At 62.1% G+C, this 16555-nt stretch overlaps 2 protein-coding genes across 2 annotated transcripts in view; one reads left to right on the top strand and one right to left on the bottom strand.

The window, feature by feature from the left end:
* Positions 1 to 3305: 3305 nt before the first annotated feature.
* On the top strand, positions 3306 to 4886 carry ATP5ME (ATP synthase membrane subunit e). Its single transcript, XM_067734774.1, has 4 exons — positions 3306 to 3451; positions 3760 to 3814; positions 4255 to 4353; positions 4808 to 4886. The coding sequence occupies exons 1-4, from the start codon at positions 3416 to 3418 to the stop codon at positions 4831 to 4833; spliced, it is 216 nt and encodes a 71-aa protein (XP_067590875.1). The 5' UTR covers positions 3306 to 3415; the 3' UTR covers positions 4834 to 4886.
* A 1426-nt stretch (positions 4887 to 6312) lies between these two features.
* PDE6B (phosphodiesterase 6B) overlaps positions 6313 to 16555 on the bottom strand; it is a 29435-nt gene continuing 19192 nt past the window's right edge. Inside the window, exons 9-22 of the mRNA XM_067734656.1 lie at positions 16242 to 16391; positions 15912 to 16055; positions 15452 to 15517; positions 14786 to 14932; positions 12746 to 12853; positions 12317 to 12426; positions 11996 to 12083; positions 11489 to 11589; positions 11139 to 11246; positions 10554 to 10617; positions 10178 to 10252; positions 8872 to 8955; positions 7587 to 7743; positions 6313 to 6756 (exon numbers count right to left, since the gene is read on the bottom strand). Of these exons, the coding sequence (XP_067590757.1) occupies positions 6695 to 6756; positions 7587 to 7743; positions 8872 to 8955; positions 10178 to 10252; positions 10554 to 10617; positions 11139 to 11246; positions 11489 to 11589; positions 11996 to 12083; positions 12317 to 12426; positions 12746 to 12853; positions 14786 to 14932; positions 15452 to 15517; positions 15912 to 16055; positions 16242 to 16391 (1464 nt within the window). The 3' untranslated portion in view covers positions 6313 to 6694. The remainder of the gene's footprint in view (positions 6757 to 7586; positions 7744 to 8871; positions 8956 to 10177; positions 10253 to 10553; positions 10618 to 11138; positions 11247 to 11488; positions 11590 to 11995; positions 12084 to 12316; positions 12427 to 12745; positions 12854 to 14785; positions 14933 to 15451; positions 15518 to 15911; positions 16056 to 16241; positions 16392 to 16555) is intronic.

Genomic DNA, 16555 nt, shown 5'->3' with positions numbered 1-16555 from the left:
GCTCAGACTCCGGCTGCCACTCCCTACAAGGACAGGCTCAGGGCTACCCGGGGGACTGGACAACTGCAGAGTGAGCTTTGGCAGCCAGCAGTGGGTCAGACGCCCCCATCCTGCTGGCCCAATAAGCCCCCGGCCTTCAGGCACCTCCCCACCTGCCCCCTACCCTGCAGTCTGTGTTCTGTGCATCTCTGGGGTGACCTGCACATGGGTCAAGGGCCTGGGGACTGCGGGAACCAGAGGAAGGGGCACCTTTCCCAGACTTGCACACAGTTACTGTGAATGACCCTGGTGGCCAGTCAGCAAGCGTTCCCCGAGTATGTCTGTCTGCCCTTGCCTCCCCGCCTTGGTGGCAGAGACGTCCCAGGCCCTGACCCCAGCCCTGGGGCCAGCCCTCTTGTCCCCACAGCAGGGAGCTCCTTGCCTGGACCTCAGAGGGGGATGACATTTCTGGGATGGAGGATGGCCCATGTGGGCTGGGCTGGGCCCAGCACTCAGCCAGATCTTCCTGCAACAGCATGGCCCCAGGGGCAGAGTCTGGGGAGGGGACCTGGCCCAGGTGCCCGTTGGTGGTACCAGATGTTGGGGGCCACCACAAAGTCAGGGAGAAGATGCCCTGGTCCTCGATGGTGGGGAAGTGCAGAGTTAGTGGCGGGAAGGGGTGGGGGTGGTGGGTCTGCAGGCCGAACAGGAGGAGGAGGCCAGTGGGCGGATGAAGTGGGCAGATGGGATTCCACGGTGGTTTCATACCTGGAGAACAAGTTTTCTGAGCCTCCGGGGCCAGGTCTGGGTGGGGTTGGGATGAGCTGCAGTCACTGGGTGGGGGTCCTCAGGGGCACATCTCCGAGCCACACAGCACCTGCTGCGGCTGGAAGGCGAGGGGCACACACCCTCCGCCACGTGGTGCTGCTGAGGTGCTGCCATCCGCGATCCCAGGGCCAGCTCACCATTTGAGGAACCTGGCTGGGGATGCGTGACCCGCCTGGAGGGACCTGGGGGCTCCTGGGGGCTCTGTCTGGAGGACCCCTGGAGGGCTAACGTGTGACCGATGTGGGACACCTGGGCCTGGGCTGCGCAGTGACCCCATCACTCCCAGCCAGGCGGGTCTGGGTGCGACGCCGGGACGGACCTTGGCTGGGCTGCGGGAGTGGGGAACAGCACACCGAGAGAGGGGTAGGCCCATGGGGTCTGTGCTCAGGAGGCCCAGGCTTGGGGAGGGCCGGAGGAGGCTAGCTGAGCCCCTGGGGAGGTGTCCTGTGGCTGGCCTGTCTGAGCACAGCTCTAAAGATAGCCGCAGAGCCTGACTCCTGGGAGAATATCGGGACTCAGCACGGACAGCTGCCCTGACAGGTGCAGGAGTGTCAGCAGGCGGCCCCTGCGTCCTGAGCCAGGTTAGATGCCCCCGCCCCGACCCCACCCCACAGTCCCCAGGAAGGACTCTGGGCCAATGTGGGTCTCCCCGGCTTCAGGGGTCTTCCCTGGGCGGTTTCCATAAGCGTGTGTTCCTGGGCCTGTGCGTGCCCTCCGCTGGCCGCCACTCCCCCCGGCACCGTGGAAGCTACTGGTATGTGGTCCCCCCACCAGCACTCTGGCCCCACCTTCAGCCCCAGAGAAATTTATTTTTGATTCTGGAAAAAGGAGTTGCTGAGGAATCTGGTTTATTTTAAAATCCAGGGAAGGGAAAACACATTTGCCACCTGAGGTCATCTGCCCGGCTGCTCCAGGGCCAGATGCAGGTGGAGGGGTGGTGCTCAGCATTGACACAGCATGTGGGCGGTGGAGGAGGGTTACTTTGTGCCTTGTGGAGTCAATGTGTGCCTACAGCTTCCTTGGGAAGGAATGAGTGGGGAGGGGGCGGGTCAAGAGGCCCTCCCCCCACCCCAGGCCCCGCAGAGGCCACAGAGGACGGGTGTCAGGCAGCAGTCCTCAGAGGGTTCAGAAAAGAGCCCAGCTGCCCTGTAGGATCCGCCTTGGCGTTCCCACTCCCAGCCCAGGAAACAGCACAGGTGATTTACTAGCTTCCCAGTGGAAGGCCCAGAGCCAGGACTCCCCAGCAACTGGAGACGGAGCAGGGTCTGCTCAGGCCCCGGTGGCTGCCGAGGGGCTTCCCCTTGGGGCAGATTTACCGAGCACATTCTGTGTGCCCTGGAATTTTTGTCCCTGCATTCTATTCTCTTTAGAATCGGAAGTGATCTTCCTAGCAGTGGAGCAGGGATGCTTGCGAGCCCCGAGCCCTGGTTCTCCGGGAGTTTATGCCTGGAGCAGCACAGGGCCCAAGGCATGGGTGGTCCTACCACCAGACCCCCAAGCCCCGTTGCCATGGGAACTGTGTGTCAGCACAGCAGGCTCAGTTGGGAGGCTGTCCGGCCACCACTGCCCATCTCTGGGCAGCCTCTTTGCACACCTGGTCTTGGTCAGCTGTGTCTTCGCTGGGGCTGACCACAGATCTGGGGGAGACAGTCTTCTCCTCTGAGGGGGCCAGAGTACCCCAGCAGTGCAACCCCTGCCTCCCCAACAGAGGGCAGCAGAAGTGAGCGAGGACCTGTCTGATGTGAACCTTGAAGCTTGGGGCTCCATGATCCTGAGGGCTGGAGTCGGGGAGACCCAGGGAGCAGGTTCTGCTAGGGTGGCCTTTTCAGGAAGACCTGAGCCCCCTTCTGCTGGAGAGGCTCCTAGGGTGAGGAAACTCTAGCTCTGCCGGGGGGCTGGGTCTGGGACCGGGGCTGGGGGTGGCAGGAGGGGGCACCCCAGGCAGTGCGGTCCTGGGAAGCGACTCGGAGGCCACATGGTCGGCCTGGCCTGTCTGTGAGCCCAGAGGGGCCGGCCATGGCCACCCCTCTCTGCTGGGAGCCAGCCTGCACTCAGGTTACATTTTGTACGCGGACCCCGGATTCCCTGCCCAGAGCCTCGAGCCCCTTCCTGGGCTGTCCTCTGGGCTGGCCTGGGGCTGCTGCGGGCCTGGACTAGCCTCGGCTGGGGCCCGCACTGCAGCAGTGGGCGGGGCGGGACAGCCCAGGGAAGGAGGATAGCGAGAACTCTATTTCGCACTTTGTAATGTGGACTTATACTTTTCAAATATTTGTACCTGTGCTGTGCGGGCCTCGATGTGTGCTCAACCTGGTCCGAAAACGTCAGTGCCTGGAGGGGTCGCACCCGCTCTGGGGAACCAGCACGTGCCGCCTGGGCCACTGCGCATGCGGAGCCAGTCGCGAGCCGCGCGCCTGGTGACGTCACCCCTCCGCGAACGGGTGCGCGCGCCGTTCTCCCTCCGGCCGCCAGGGGGAGGCTCCGGCGCCTTCTCGCTGCTGACGGCGCATGCGCCCAGCCGGGTGAGCGTCTGCGTCTCCAATGTTTTCCGGGCCCTTGGAGCGTCCTCCTCGGTCCGCGTTGTGCTTCCGGCGCGAAGGTCACGGGCAAGATGGTGCCGCCAGTGCAGGTCTCTCCGCTCATCAAGGTGAACCAGGTTTCGCGGGCGCGGCCGGGTGCTCGGCTCCGCGTAGGCCCGCGCGTGAGCGACTCCGCGGAGCTCGAGACCTCCGGCCCGGCCTCCGCTCGGCGGGACAACCAACCCTCTCTCACCCCGCCCCGCGCCCCGACCCGGAGGCTGCGATTTACCCCCGCCCCCCGCATCGGCCCCAGACGCCGCGGGTGCGAGCCCCCCCTTCCCCGCACGCGTCCCCCGCGCCCGGGACCCCCCGCGGGCTGAGAAAGCCCCCGGACCCCGGTTCCGCTCCGCCGGTCCTGACCGCCCTTTCCCCGCAGCTCGGCCGTTACTCCGCCTTGTTCCTCGGCGTGGTTTACGGAGCCAAGCGCTACGGTGAGTGACCACGGGCGTATAAAGCCGTCCCAGCCCACGGGGCGCTCACGGGGCTTCTCGACGACGGTGCGGGGTCCCGGGTGCCGGGCAGGAGAGGGGGCAGGGCGGGAGGCGCCAGACCCAGAAACCCGAGCGGGCTGGACCCTTGAGCGTCGCCGCGGCAGGCGTGTAGTTTGGTCGGGCAGCCCCTTGCAGCACAGAGACCTGAGCGAGGGGCGGCAAGACGCCCGGGGTGGCAGCGGGGACCCTGTACCTGCCCTCCGGGTGGGGCTCTCTGTTGAGGAGTGTCAGGCCTTTACGCATATCTAGGTAAAACAGGTATCTCTGGCGTTCACGGTGCACCTGAAGATGACTTTGCTTGTGCACTGAATTCCTTTTACTCAGTGCGTCGGTGAAAAATTTCACTGATATCATCCCTCCCTTTCCCTTTCCTTTAACAGATTACCTGAAACCCCGGGCAGAGGAGGAGAGGAGGATAGCAGCTGAGGAGAAGAAGAAGCAGGATGAGCAGAGGCGCATTGAGAGAGAACTGGCAGAAGGTACTCGTGTTGCCGAACCTCATGGATTTGTTCTCCACCCGCATTTCCAGAAACAGCTGCTGGTCCAGATGAGCCCCACAGTGGAGGGGAAGGGCCGCTGTCTTGGTCCCTGCTGGCCCCTGGGTCCTCTTCTGGGGAAGTGGGAGGGAGAGCAGGTGTGGGTGTTGGGGGTGCATGGTGCTAACTCCCTTTAGTGAGGCCTTGGGCGTGAACTGTCGGCCACCCTCAGCGAGGCCCCAGGACCAGAACCAGGCTCACCTCTCCCTGCCTGCGGCGGCAGCTTGCAGTCAGGACGGGCAGGGGTAAGGAAGGCCCAGGATGGGAGTGGCAGCAGAGCATAGCCAGGCCCACCACAGAGTGAGATACTGGGTGGTTTAACACCAAACGTCGAAAGTGGGCCCTTTGGATGGCCCGAGTGTGTAATGATGCGTCTGTTTTCCTTCCAATCTTTCAGCCCAAGAGGACAGCATATTAAAGTGAGCCCGCCTTTCCCCGGAGCAGTGTGGATGAATAAAGCCTGCTGTACTGTGTGATTCTCTGATTTCTCTACTGTCCCCGGTTGTTTGGTTTCTGGACTCAGACTCAGCAGTTGTGTTCCTACCTTCTCAGGTCACGTGGGGTGCGGGTGGGGAGGGATTCCAGAAGAACCAGTCAGTGACCAGTGCATAAACCGGGCGGGATGCACAGAACCTCCGTCGCCTGTGCCGGGGTATCTGTGGCGGAGGCCAAAGGATGCATCTGTAGCGGAGACCCAGCTGGCCAGGCGTTGTGAGCACTGCTCCGTCTTCTGCGCTCCGAGCCTGGCCCAGACCCTTGGATGGGCAGGGGAGGGGCAGGCTTTGCAGATGGTGGGGGTGGAGATGGCCTGATGCCTCTACGGTTGGGACCTGGATCTCCATCGCCCTCCTGCACGTTCTCCCCTTGACCCCAGGGAGGGGATGTGGCCTCCTGAGGACCAGGCTGGGGTGCAGCTAGGTGTTCAGGGGCCTCAGGCCTTTGTGCCTGAGCAGACGGCAGACTCCACCCCTGGTGGCTGCGGCCTTTCACCCCCAGGCCTGGTGTCAGAAGGGGGCTTAGGCCTGTGCCTGAGCAGACGGCAGACTCCACCCCTGGTGGCTGTGGCCTTTCACCCCCAGGCCTGGTGTCAAGTCGCTGTTCCCAGTTTTGTGCCAGGAGCACATTGCCTATGCTTAGAGCCCCAGTTTATTTGTCAAATGAGTTCATCTGCAAAAGTGAGAAGGTGAGAAGCAGCGTACAGCCGTTTTCAGTTAAGGTGAGGCTGGAGTGCGTGGTGGTGCACACCCCCTGGGGTATCCTGAGGTTGGTGGGTAGCTGGCACTGGGTCCCCCTGGGAACCTGGAGGAGCCCCCAGTCGCAGGCCCTTGTCACCACCAGGTGCCACTGTGAGCTGAAGGTTTTGTGGGCGTGTCCTTCGCCCCCCACCCCCCACCCCCGCCGGGAGTGCTGGCAGAGGGCAGCATCTTGAACCGGCCTTAGAACAACTCATTTGGCCTTGCAGTTCTGGCCAAGGCTGCAGCCAGGAAGAGTTTCCGGTATCTGGAAACATTGGCTTTGGAGCTCACGTTATGAGCTAAAGGTCCTTAATTTCTATCAGGTAACTTAGGACCCATTTCAAGCGTGAGTCTTGCATTGTCCCACTTGGGTCTGACTCGCTTTTCTTCCCGGCTCAGAACCATTAATTAGGTCCTTGGAGGCATGTGGTTGCTCCCATGAAGGAAACCTCAGTGGCGCAGGAGGACTTGGGCAGACCACAGGCGCTGGTCCGTCAGCGCGGTTCAGAGCAGCTCCCAGGCAGCGTTCATTACAGATTATTTTTGCACAGATCGCTCACGTCTGATCACTGCTGTTCTCACAGCCTGGACCTTTCTGGCAGGATTTTGTGGTTGGTCACAAATGAGCGTCCTCCACCAAGTAAAAAAAGGGCAGTGTGTTTTCTTTTGATTTTATTCTCAATTTTTGTGCATGTATTTTTTCCTAGACCAGATGGGAATTGGCATCTGTGTATCCATTTCTCCACCCATATATACATAGATACACGTGCAGTGTGAATATATTCACCCGGTGCTTTTAGACACACAGTTTACAGACCCTTTTTGAAGATCTTGGTGGCATTACTGTGCATCCAAAATGTGGATGAGTGTAAGGTAGGCTGTACTGTTCAGACCGTTCGTAGTTGGCTTTGGTTCGTAAACACACAAACCTTAAATTGAAAATATCCAAAATGGTCTTCAGTTATTTTCTCAGGCTTCTTAACCTCTTGTACCAGTGGTTAGAGGCACAGCCCCAGTGGGGTGAGGGGGCAGGGGGCCCGCTGACCGGCTTACAGGATGCAGCAGGTGGAAGACTGGGGTGCCGGGCCGCCGTTGCAAACTTCTGTGCTGGCTGCAAGAGAAGACAGGACGGTGAGCGGTGAGTGAGAAACGGGCGCGCCAAGCTCCTCCCCTCCACACACCCTGCAGGAGGAAGGGCAGAGACGGGCTGGTTGGCCTAAGCCGATTAGCCCAGCAGTTACTAGTTTAGCCCTTGGTGACACTCCAGCCTGGGCCTCTCTGAAGCTGGCTTGTTTCTATTGGTTCCCTCCCCTGCGGGACGTTTCAGGGAATGGCGATAAAAGTCCCAGAGCGCAAGCGAAAACCAAGGCAGCAGCTCACAGGTTCTGATTTGGGGGGCGTGCTGAGTGGTTCCAATAGAGCCACGTTCCCGCACTGCAGGGTGAAGGTGAACAGGTGCAGCAGCGCAGGGAAAGACACCGCGCACGCTGACTCCTAGCTCGCTTCCTGTCATTTTCTATGCGTCTGCTGTTATCTCGGGCTGGCGTGGGAGCGGAGGTAGAGTTTCTGAGCTCCCTAAGAGGGCACTGCTGATTGATTATGGAACAGAGGAGCTGTTAAGAGTTCACGCTATTTCAGCGGGGCTTTCCTTCTTTTTATAGAGGAGGTAACACTCAGTTACTTCCTTCCTGAGTCCCCGGCTAGGACCCCAAGCGCGCCCCCATGCTCTCCAGCTACGCTGAATCAGCAGGGCTGTTCCTGTGGGGTGGGCCTCCCCACGTGGCCACCTGTGCCCTGTGCAGCCAGGAGCCCTGGTGCGCCGACCACAGGGCCTCCTGAAGGCTGGCTTTTCCCCGAGTTGAACTCTGTTGCCTCGTGCCCGGCCCTGCAGGCCGAGGCCCGGCTGTGTGGTCTTGGCGGCGGCAGGTGTGGAGCGCAGACCTTTTTTGGCCGCCGTCCTCTCCGCCTCCTTCCTCTGCTCCTCCTCCAGGGCCTTCACCTTCACCTCGTACTCGTCAGCCAGGGTCTTCCACTCCTTCCTGTTGTTCTGCAGCCGGTCGAACATGGGCAGGATCTCCTCGTGGAAGCGGGAGAACTCCTGGAAAGGGAACCGAGAAGTCAGGCCACAGCCCCAGTGGCTCCTGGGCGGGCTGGGCTGGGGGGGTGCATGGGGGTGCCACGTGCCCAGCAGAGGCCTGAAAAGGGAGAAGGACGTGGGGGGTTGTGTCCTTGAGGTTAGAACAGGAGCTGTGGGGCGAGGTCCCCAAGAATAGAGTAGAAAGCATCAAAGCAGAAGGGACGTTCCCCCGGCAGGGGGGGCTGGGAAGGCGGCCCAGACGTGCAGGTGTTGGGGCTCCTTTGCCCTCTCTCATACGCACATCGCACGTCACACAGAGCCCACGCTCGCCCAGGAACACGTGTGAACGCCCGCAGGCTGTGTGGGTGGACGCAGGTGGGGAAGGCAGTGGGAGGGGAGTGCCTGGTGGTCCCCGGCAGTGACCACCTCAGGACCAGCATGTGCACCCTGGTCCCGCCTCCCTCCCCAGCACTGACAGCCCCCCCTTGGCGGGGGCAGAAAAGGGAGCTGGTGTTTCGGTAAAGGGAAGCGTGAGACCTCGGGGGCTGGGGTGGGGAGTGGAGCAGGAGGGACGTCACTCAACTCAACCTGAAAACCTCCTCGGAGTGTGGGGTCTGCCCCCCCAAGATGGGCGGGGCCTGTGACGTCATGGTGCGTGTCACTCGGGCGGGCTCTGCCCCCTCACTCCCTTGCCAGTCCCTGGAGCTGATGTCACAGCACCTGTCCCAGCTCCTTGGCATGCGTCCCACTGTCACTGGGCTGTGCCCGGGTGTTTGCTGGGCTGCGTGCACCCAGCTGGCGACAGTGGACCACCCCCCCTCCTCCCAGGGTGCAGACACTGAACAAATGCACTGCACGTATACTGCAGTCAGTGCCCTGAAAACAGCGCGCAGCCCTGGGCAGGGGCGCCTTAGACGGGGTTTGGGAAGGGACATTTGAGGTACGACCTCGAGGTGAACGGGAGGACGTTCTGGGAGGGAGAAACTGGGGGGGCTGATGGGGAGGGGACCCCTTGGGGTGACGCTGAGGCTTTCGATTCCGAGTGCAGACTCAAGGGGGATGGGAGCCACCGTCCCCCCCGCACCCACCCCCGCCCATTCCCCGCCCCTCCCCTGCAAACCCAGCCAGGCCCTGGGCCACCCCGCTCACCTTGTACACGAACGTGCACACAAAGTCAATGAAGCCGACCTGCAGTTTGGGGAGCTCGGCCGCCTTGTTCCGGTCCATCATCGGCTTGTGGGGGAGCAGGGACACCGTGAGGCACCTGGTGGCAGGCGTGCCTGACACCTCCCCAAGCCCCCAGGACTCAGCCCCACCCCGGCTCGGTGAAATTGTCCACGGAGACAAGAGAGCAGCGCCCTGGGGATGAGCTGGCCTTGGAAGGGAAAGCCAGGACGCCCCTTCCCTTCCGACCCACAGCCCCGTTCTGGGGAGCTGCCCTAGGCAGCGCTGGGCTCAGGCCACGTCAGCCAGGCGTGGAGCGCAGAGCCCCTTCCTCCAGCTTCCCCCCCCCTTGAGCTATCCATGGTGCTGACCCAAGGCCTGGCTCGTGACTCCCAAGGGGGCAAACCCCCATGCTCTTGAAGGAGCTGTCCTTGGTGTCCAGACTCTGGACCCCCCTCCCCCACCCCCACCCTCGGTTGCCTGCTGGCAGGCCCTTCCTCGGAGTTGCGCTCTGTCTGGAGCTCGGTGTGCTGGAGTGAGCCATGCAGGACCCTAGAGGCCTGGCCCGGAGGAGACTGACAGGCTGCCTGCCCTTCCCCCAAGAGACTTTGCTAGTTGGTCAGGGCACCCTTCCCTGCAGCCTGCGCCTGGCCCCAGAGCCCTCCCAGCCCGGCGCTCGGAGAGCTCTTCAGTGGCTGGAGTTGGCTTGTGAGACAAAATCTGTCTCCGCCCCTCCTGCCCATTGTTGGGCAGTGCTCGCGTCCTGTCCCCGTGCAGGCGCCACTTCGGTCCAGCAACAGGCTCCTGACCCCGCATTGCTGAGCCGAGGGTCCCGGCATCGCTATAGCCCTGAAGGCAGACTGAGTTCCAGTCACGCCCAGACGGGCCCCCCTCCCTCCCCTCCGCCCCTGTGACCTGGCGACCGTGCGCACAGGTCCAAGCCCCAGGGTCCTTCCAGTACTGGACAGCCCTGCCCCCCGGTCCCCGCCTCCTCTCCCCCTCCTCCCTGCAGAGCTGCCTGGGCCCGTGGAGACCTTCGGTCATGAGCCCCAGTCCGGCTCTGCAGCTTCGGCAACGGCTTTCCATCACTGCAGGCATCACAGTTTTACCCAACCCCTGCCTTTTCCGCAATTTACCCAGATTCGGTCCCAGCTAAATTCTCACCAGATTCATGTCACATGACCCCACAAAGTGAGAGTTAGGTCCCAGGACCCCAGACCCCCGGGGTCCCCTGTCCGAGGCTCCCAAGCACCGTGATGGGTATGTGGAGGATTCTGGAAGCAACACTCACGATGGGCTGCTGATCCAGAACTGTCCTCTCCAGGTCCCCTTGTTCCCAGAACTCAGCTGCCACCAGCAGAGCGACCTGAAAGGCACACGGAAGGCAGGCGTGCTGTGGATTCGGTGATGGTCAGATATTGTCCTGAGATCCTGTCAGGTTGGCCGGTGCCCTTGGTCTTCTGCACCCCAGACTCTGGTGTCCCTACTATTCAGGTTGGGAGTGCGGCAGCCCATTCCACCGTGGCGGCACTGGCTGGGCCCCAGAGCTGGGCAGCAGCCCTCGGCACTAGTTGCAGATGAATGGCTCTGTTCCCGCATCCCAGGCTGCACCTGGATGCAACCCCGTGAGGACTGGCAAGACGTCTGGGGCCCCGCATGACTCTGACCTTGCTCTGGACTTCCCAGGGCTTGGTGATGGCAGACAGGTCACACGCCGTCATCATCATGGCCCTGTGGGCAGACGGAGCTCCAGGCACATCCACACTGGCCTCCCCCCTTCCCCTCCACCTCTGCAAGGCCCGGTGACCGTGGAGGCACAGGTCCAAGTCCCAGTGTCCTTCCGGCAGTGGACGGTGCTACCCTGCACCCCACTCCACGCCTCCCCCACGCTCCCCGTCTCCTCGCCCCTCTCCCTAGGCAGCCAGGGACAGGAAGGTCAGCAAGTGCTTCTGGGGGACCAGTGATTTACACATACTTCCTAATTGGACCTCTGGGACAGGCCTGGGGCTGGACGTAGTTCTGAATCTGCACTTTGCAGGTGAGGGACGGAGGCTCATGAAGCGAGCACGGTATGTAATTGTGGACAAGGCCGTCCACCCCCAAGTCCTGCTGCTGCTCCCCTGAAAGGAGAGCGGGCGAGGCGAAGCGTTGGTAGGAGGCGCTGAAGCTGTGAGAAGTGGGCTGTTCTTGCTGTGGAGCGTCTGGGCCCTGGGGCTCGCGGTCCTGCGGGGGAGGCGTCGCCCTGCACTCACATGACTATCTCCTTCCGCGTCGTCTCCAGGGAGAGGTACTCCACCCAGCTGTTCCTGTCCTCGTAGTTCTGGGACTCATCCACAATCTTCTGGAACATCGTCCTCTTCCTGAACCCCAAGGACAAAGGGAGGGAGTTGACCCCCGCCCCCTCACGCCACGCAGGACCACACGTCCTCCTTGATCTCAACCCCACACGCCCTTCCAGGAGAGGAACCGAGGTGGGGAGTGCAGCCTTTGTGGGGCCCCGGGGCGGGTTGTCTGCCTGGAGCCCCAGGTGCCCCCCAGCCAGGCTCCCTCCCCATGGGGCCTCCTGGCGGTCTCCACGAGGCGGGTGGGCGGTGGTACCCACTTGAAGTAGAGCGCCAGGTCTGTGGCGATGATGGCGATGTCCATGAGGTGGATCACGTGCTCATGCTGCCGCCGGTTCAGGTTCTGATAGATGTTCAGGGTCTGCAGGCGGGGCTCTGGTCACAGGTGCGTCCCCCCCACTCCCCGTCCTTTCCCCTCCCCCACCCCTCCTGGAGGTCATCCGTCTGTCCCTCTTGGCGTTGCTGGCCAGCTTCTACCCAAGGGTCATGGGCCCCAGGCCCAGGTGGCCGCACATTGCACCGGGAGGCCCCACCCCCTCCCCCCCAACACTCCAGGGACCTGAGCCCGCCTCACCCCCCGTGAGGGCATTCCCAAACTGGAATCACCAGGCCCATCCCATCACCCCCATCGCCACCACCACAAAGCCTGCCTCCCCTCTCCAGCGCCAGAGCTGTGTGGCGTGGACGCTGGCAGTGGAGTTCCAGGGGTGCAAGCGAAGGTCAGTCGGCCAGGAAATACAGCAAGAGAGCAAAGGGAGGGCACGCACCTCCTCGGAGAGCAGGAACTTCCCGAACTCCAGGTGATGTCGTTCCAAAATCGAGGAGCCGTGGAGCTTGGCTAAAGGGTTCTGGGATCTGTCACGGAGGTTTAATGAAAAGCAAGCAGTGGTCAGGAGCCCCAGAGCAGCCTGTTTGCCCCCAGCTCCCCCCATGAGGAACGGGCACCCCTGTGGGTGCGGCAGGCCCTCAGAGGCGAGCGCTCTCCCCAGCCGCTCTGCTGGGAGGCAAGCTCTCTGCAGGCCCCTCCCCGGGGACGCTGTGGCTGCCTCCAGCGCACAGCCACGTGGGCGCCCCAGGAGCGCGCCTACTTCATCTGGTACAGGTTGTTGGTGCCCCGGTGGTCGATGTCGTGGCACAGGCCGGCGGTCACCATGGCGAAGGCCTCCAGGTCCGTGTAGTAGCTCTTCAGTTTGCCCGTCTGCAGAGACAGGAGCCCACGATCCTGCAGCCCGTCAGCACCCTCGCCTGCCCTTGCTTCCCTGCTCTGCCGGGTGGGGGCAGGGGTGTGGGAGGCGGGGAGCTGGGCCCGACCCCACTGCCCCTTCCCAGCTCACGTGCTCTCCATCCACTTCCCGGGCTGGGGGTGTGCGCCAGTCAGAGGGGCCTCTGCCCTTGAAGGCCCCCACCTGCCACGTGGAGGGGCCGCCACCTAGGGTGCTGCCCTTGGCAGTGGGAGGGTCTTCACCACCCTGATCAGACGGGTGAGCCCTCTCCCCACCCCCGCCACACCCACGCACCATGAGAAGCGTGAACATCGTCTGCGCCACGTTGAAGCCGTGGCGCCAGTTGTGGTAGGTGATTCTCCGGTACCCCTTGCTCACGGAGAACAGGAACCGCACCAAGACCTGAGGGAGGTGGAGACGTGGGCTCCAGGCACCGAGCGCCTGGTCCCACCGTCGCTCTCCCAGCTGACAGCTGTGGGAAAGGCCCACGTCCCGTCCCCGCCCCACCACTGGCCTTTCGTGGGTGGCACCTGCCGGGTGCACCCGGGGTGGCAGGCAGCCAGAGGGGTGGAGCCAAAGCCAAGAGCAGGGCATCTGGGCCTCCGTCCTATTGCGAAGCCCCAGACTGAGACACGGACCCCAGGAGAGGGGCTGGGATATTTCAGAAGACGAGGTCCATTTCAGCCATGGGTATCTGAATGCGGCAGGATGTGTGGGCACCTGGCCCAGTGACGGGGGAAAGGGGATGGTGGCTGAAGGTCCAGAGGCCGAGGGGTGGCAGAAGGGTGAGCAGTTATCTGTGGACAATAGAACATGGGCCCAAGGGAGCCTCTCATTGCTTCCACTGTGGTTTTTAGGGCCAGAAATTATTTGGAAATTTTTTATTCTGTTAATACTTTCTACAGTTTATTTCTTTTGTGTTTTCCCTTTGTTTTTTGTACAATGTCTATAGAAAATGCCAGCCTGCTGCACTTGTTCTCCAGGGCACAGAGAAAGACGGTTCCCTCACTTGGCCTTGGGGAAGCAGATGCTCCCTGAGGTGTGAAGGTGGAGGCAGGGCAGAAGCTGGAAAACCACAGGGAAGCAGCACAACTGGGAAGGCTGTGCCCCTCTCCCTGGGACAGTCTCTGAGGGGCCCTCTGTGCTCACACCTAGAGGGTGCTGTGTGCTTTCTGCACAGGTGCTGGGCTGCTTCTGTCTCCTCTTCCTCCAAAACCAAACACCCACTGCTGCCCAGTGATGCACTTGATGATCAGACTGCCTGGAGTACCCGTGTAACAAACTTCCCATCCATCCGTCCGTCCGTCCGTCCGTCCGTCCATCCATCCATCCAGCCACCCACCCATCCATCCATCCATCCATCCATCCACCCATCCATCCATCCACCCATCCATCCATCCACCCATCCATCCATCCATCCACCCATCCATCCATCCATCCACCCATCCTTCCATCCTTCCAGCCAGCCATCCAGCCAGCCACCCATCCATCCATCCACCCACCCATCCATCCATCCATCCACCCATCCATCCATCCACCCATCCACCCATCCATCCATCCATCCATCCATCCAGCCAGCCAGCCAGCCACCCACCCATCCACCCATCCATCCATCCACCCATCCATCCATCCATCCATCCATTCATCCATCCATCCAGCCAGCCAGCCAGCCAGCCAGCCACCCACCCATCCACCCATCCATCCATCCACCCACCCATCCATCCATCCATCCACCCATCCATCCATCCATCCATCCATTCATCCACCCATCCACCCATCCATCCATCCATCCACCCATCCTTCCATCCTTCCAGCCAGCCATCCAGCCAGCCACCCATCCATCCATCCACCCACCCATCCATCCATCCATCCACCCATCCATCCATCCACCCATCCACCCATCCATCCATCCAGCCAGCCAGCCAGCCAGCCAGCCAGCCACCCACCCATCCACCCATCCATCCATCCACCCATCCATCCATCCATCCATCCATTCATCCAGCCAGCCAGCCAGCCAGCCAGCCAGCCAGCCACCCACCCATCCACCCATCCATCCATCCACCCACCCATCCATCCATCCATCCACCCATCCATCCATCCATCCATCCATTCATCCACCCATCCACCCATCCATCCATCCATCCAGCCAGCCAGCCAGCCAGCCAGCCAGCCAGCCAGCCAGTCATGTATTCTAGGCACACTTGCCCTGAATATTTTGCTGGCCTGCACTGTCCATTCTGTAATGAACATGTTTGCCCCCAGACTTCCTGCGGGACCTGGGACTCCTGACCACCTCTCCCTGAACTGAGACCCTGATCATGAATGACCCCTCACCTCCTGGGGGATCTGGAACTTTCGAACCACTCCCAGCTCGTAGTACATCTGGATGCCACATTTGACCAGCTCCAGCTCCGTGCACTCCAGATCAGAGAAGTGGAACTCATAGATATCAAACTTGGTGGGCCCCGGCAGCTCTTGCTTCTGTGGGAAGGATTGTGGGGCTGAAGCGGGCAGGCCCACCGAAGCCCCGCCTGTTTCTTGTCTCTTCTCCTCTCAGGACACTCTGTCCAGCATCAGACACCCCAGGTGTCCGGTAACATCAAGCCAGTAGCCTGGGGCACTCACATCCCCTCCCAGCTCAGCCCCCTTCCTCTCCCCTTCTCCCACCTGTGGCCCAACAACGAGAACTTGCCAGCTGGGCAGACACGGTGATGTTGTCAGGGAAACAAACACAAAGATACGCACATACACAGGCACATGCAGAGAGAGACAAGGACACGTGAATATACAGGCACACGAAAGGACACACAGACACATGCACTGACACGGGCACACAGGATGCGCAGGAACGTGGACGCGTATCAGCGGCAAACATCACAAGCTCACGCTCTGTGCCCAAGCTCACTCCGGCCTCCTGGGAATGGAGGCGTCCCCCACCCCCACCCCGCCCCGCCTCAGGCCCGCCCAGTCTCCACCTGGGGGCGGGAATCAGGTTCTGACCAAGATTCTCCCCAGCTCATCTTCCTCGCATTCCGCAGGCTCCTTCCCGAGACGCTCTCTTGTTGGCTAGGAGAGAGACCGTGTGCTAAGAGACAGAGCGACAGTGTCAGCTACACCCCTCCTGACTGTGGGACAAAGTGACATTGGGCACGAAAGAACAGCGGGAGCCTCCAGGAGCCCCAGCTGAGGCCTCTGGCTTCAGAGACGGCGACGATGAGAGCCCAGCCGGCTCGCGGTTCCTACGCGTCCCTGCCTCTCCACGCCTGTCGAAGCTCTCCACTAGGGCGATGACGGTGGAGGCCTTGCACTGCACGACCAGAAGGGCCGTGATCGCTGCCTGCCCACAGCTGAGGGCCTGGGGCCCAGGGAAGGGCTGCCCAGCCGTGCGGCGCGGCGAGTGGGCTGCAGGTGGTGCCTCTGCTGCTGGGATGCCCCGCCTCCCCGCGGGGCACCGACATACCAGGATCAACTGGATTTCGTCCCTGTCGCATCTCACGTGGTACAGAACCATGTCCTGGGCGATGTCCTTGCGGTTCTCCAGCCTGTTCATCTTGTCGTAGGTGTCGGCGTTCAGCGCCGACCAGCCCAGGAACTGCGTGAGAGACTGCAGGAGCGCGTCACCCACCACGGGCCCCCCCGGTGCGCAGGGGGCTCCCAGGGGGCCGGCCTCCAGCCCCTGGGATGGGGCCTCACAGCTCCTCCCGGGCTCTCGCGCCGGGTCAGGGCCCGGAGCAGGCGGTGTCCCCGCCACACAGGCGTCGCCTCTGGGGCCCACTGGACAGGCGCTTACCTCCATCAGGAGTTCGTCCTGCTCATCGAAGGGCTTCCCGTCTTTCCTGTTGTAAAACGTCGCGACCCCCACAATCTCCTCCTTCTTGTTGACGATGGGCATGGAGAGGACGTTCTTAATGACCCACCCAGAGTCGTCCAGAGGCCCTTCCTGCGAGGAGAGGCGTCTGGAGCTGACCGCTGCCCTGGGTCTGGCCCTGGCCCGGGCCCGGCTTGTCAGCCAGGGAGTGTGAACCTCGCTTCTTCTGCCCTCAGACTGTGGAGACTGGGTCACTGTTCCTGTCTGTTGGCCCCCAAGGGTGTGTGCTGTGACCT

Source organism: Pseudorca crassidens, chromosome 4, assembly GCF_039906515.1.
Source record: "Pseudorca crassidens isolate mPseCra1 chromosome 4, mPseCra1.hap1, whole genome shotgun sequence".
Lineage (NCBI taxonomy): Eukaryota > Metazoa > Chordata > Mammalia > Artiodactyla > Delphinidae > Pseudorca > Pseudorca crassidens.
Note: the sequence above shows the minus strand (reverse complement) of the source record. Positions and strands in the feature narration are given on the sequence as shown.

Coding starts and splice junctions, on each gene's coding strand:
- ATP5ME (XM_067734774.1), top strand. CDS start 3,416: ATGGTGCCGCCAGTGCAGGTCTCTCCGCTCATCAAG. Junction 3,452..3,759: donor AGGTCTCTCCGCTCATCAAG/GTGAACCAGGTT, acceptor CTTTCCCCGCAG/CTCGGCCGTTACTCCGCCTT. Junction 3,815..4,254: donor TTACGGAGCCAAGCGCTACG/GTGAGTGACCAC, acceptor TTCCTTTAACAG/ATTACCTGAAACCCCGGGCA.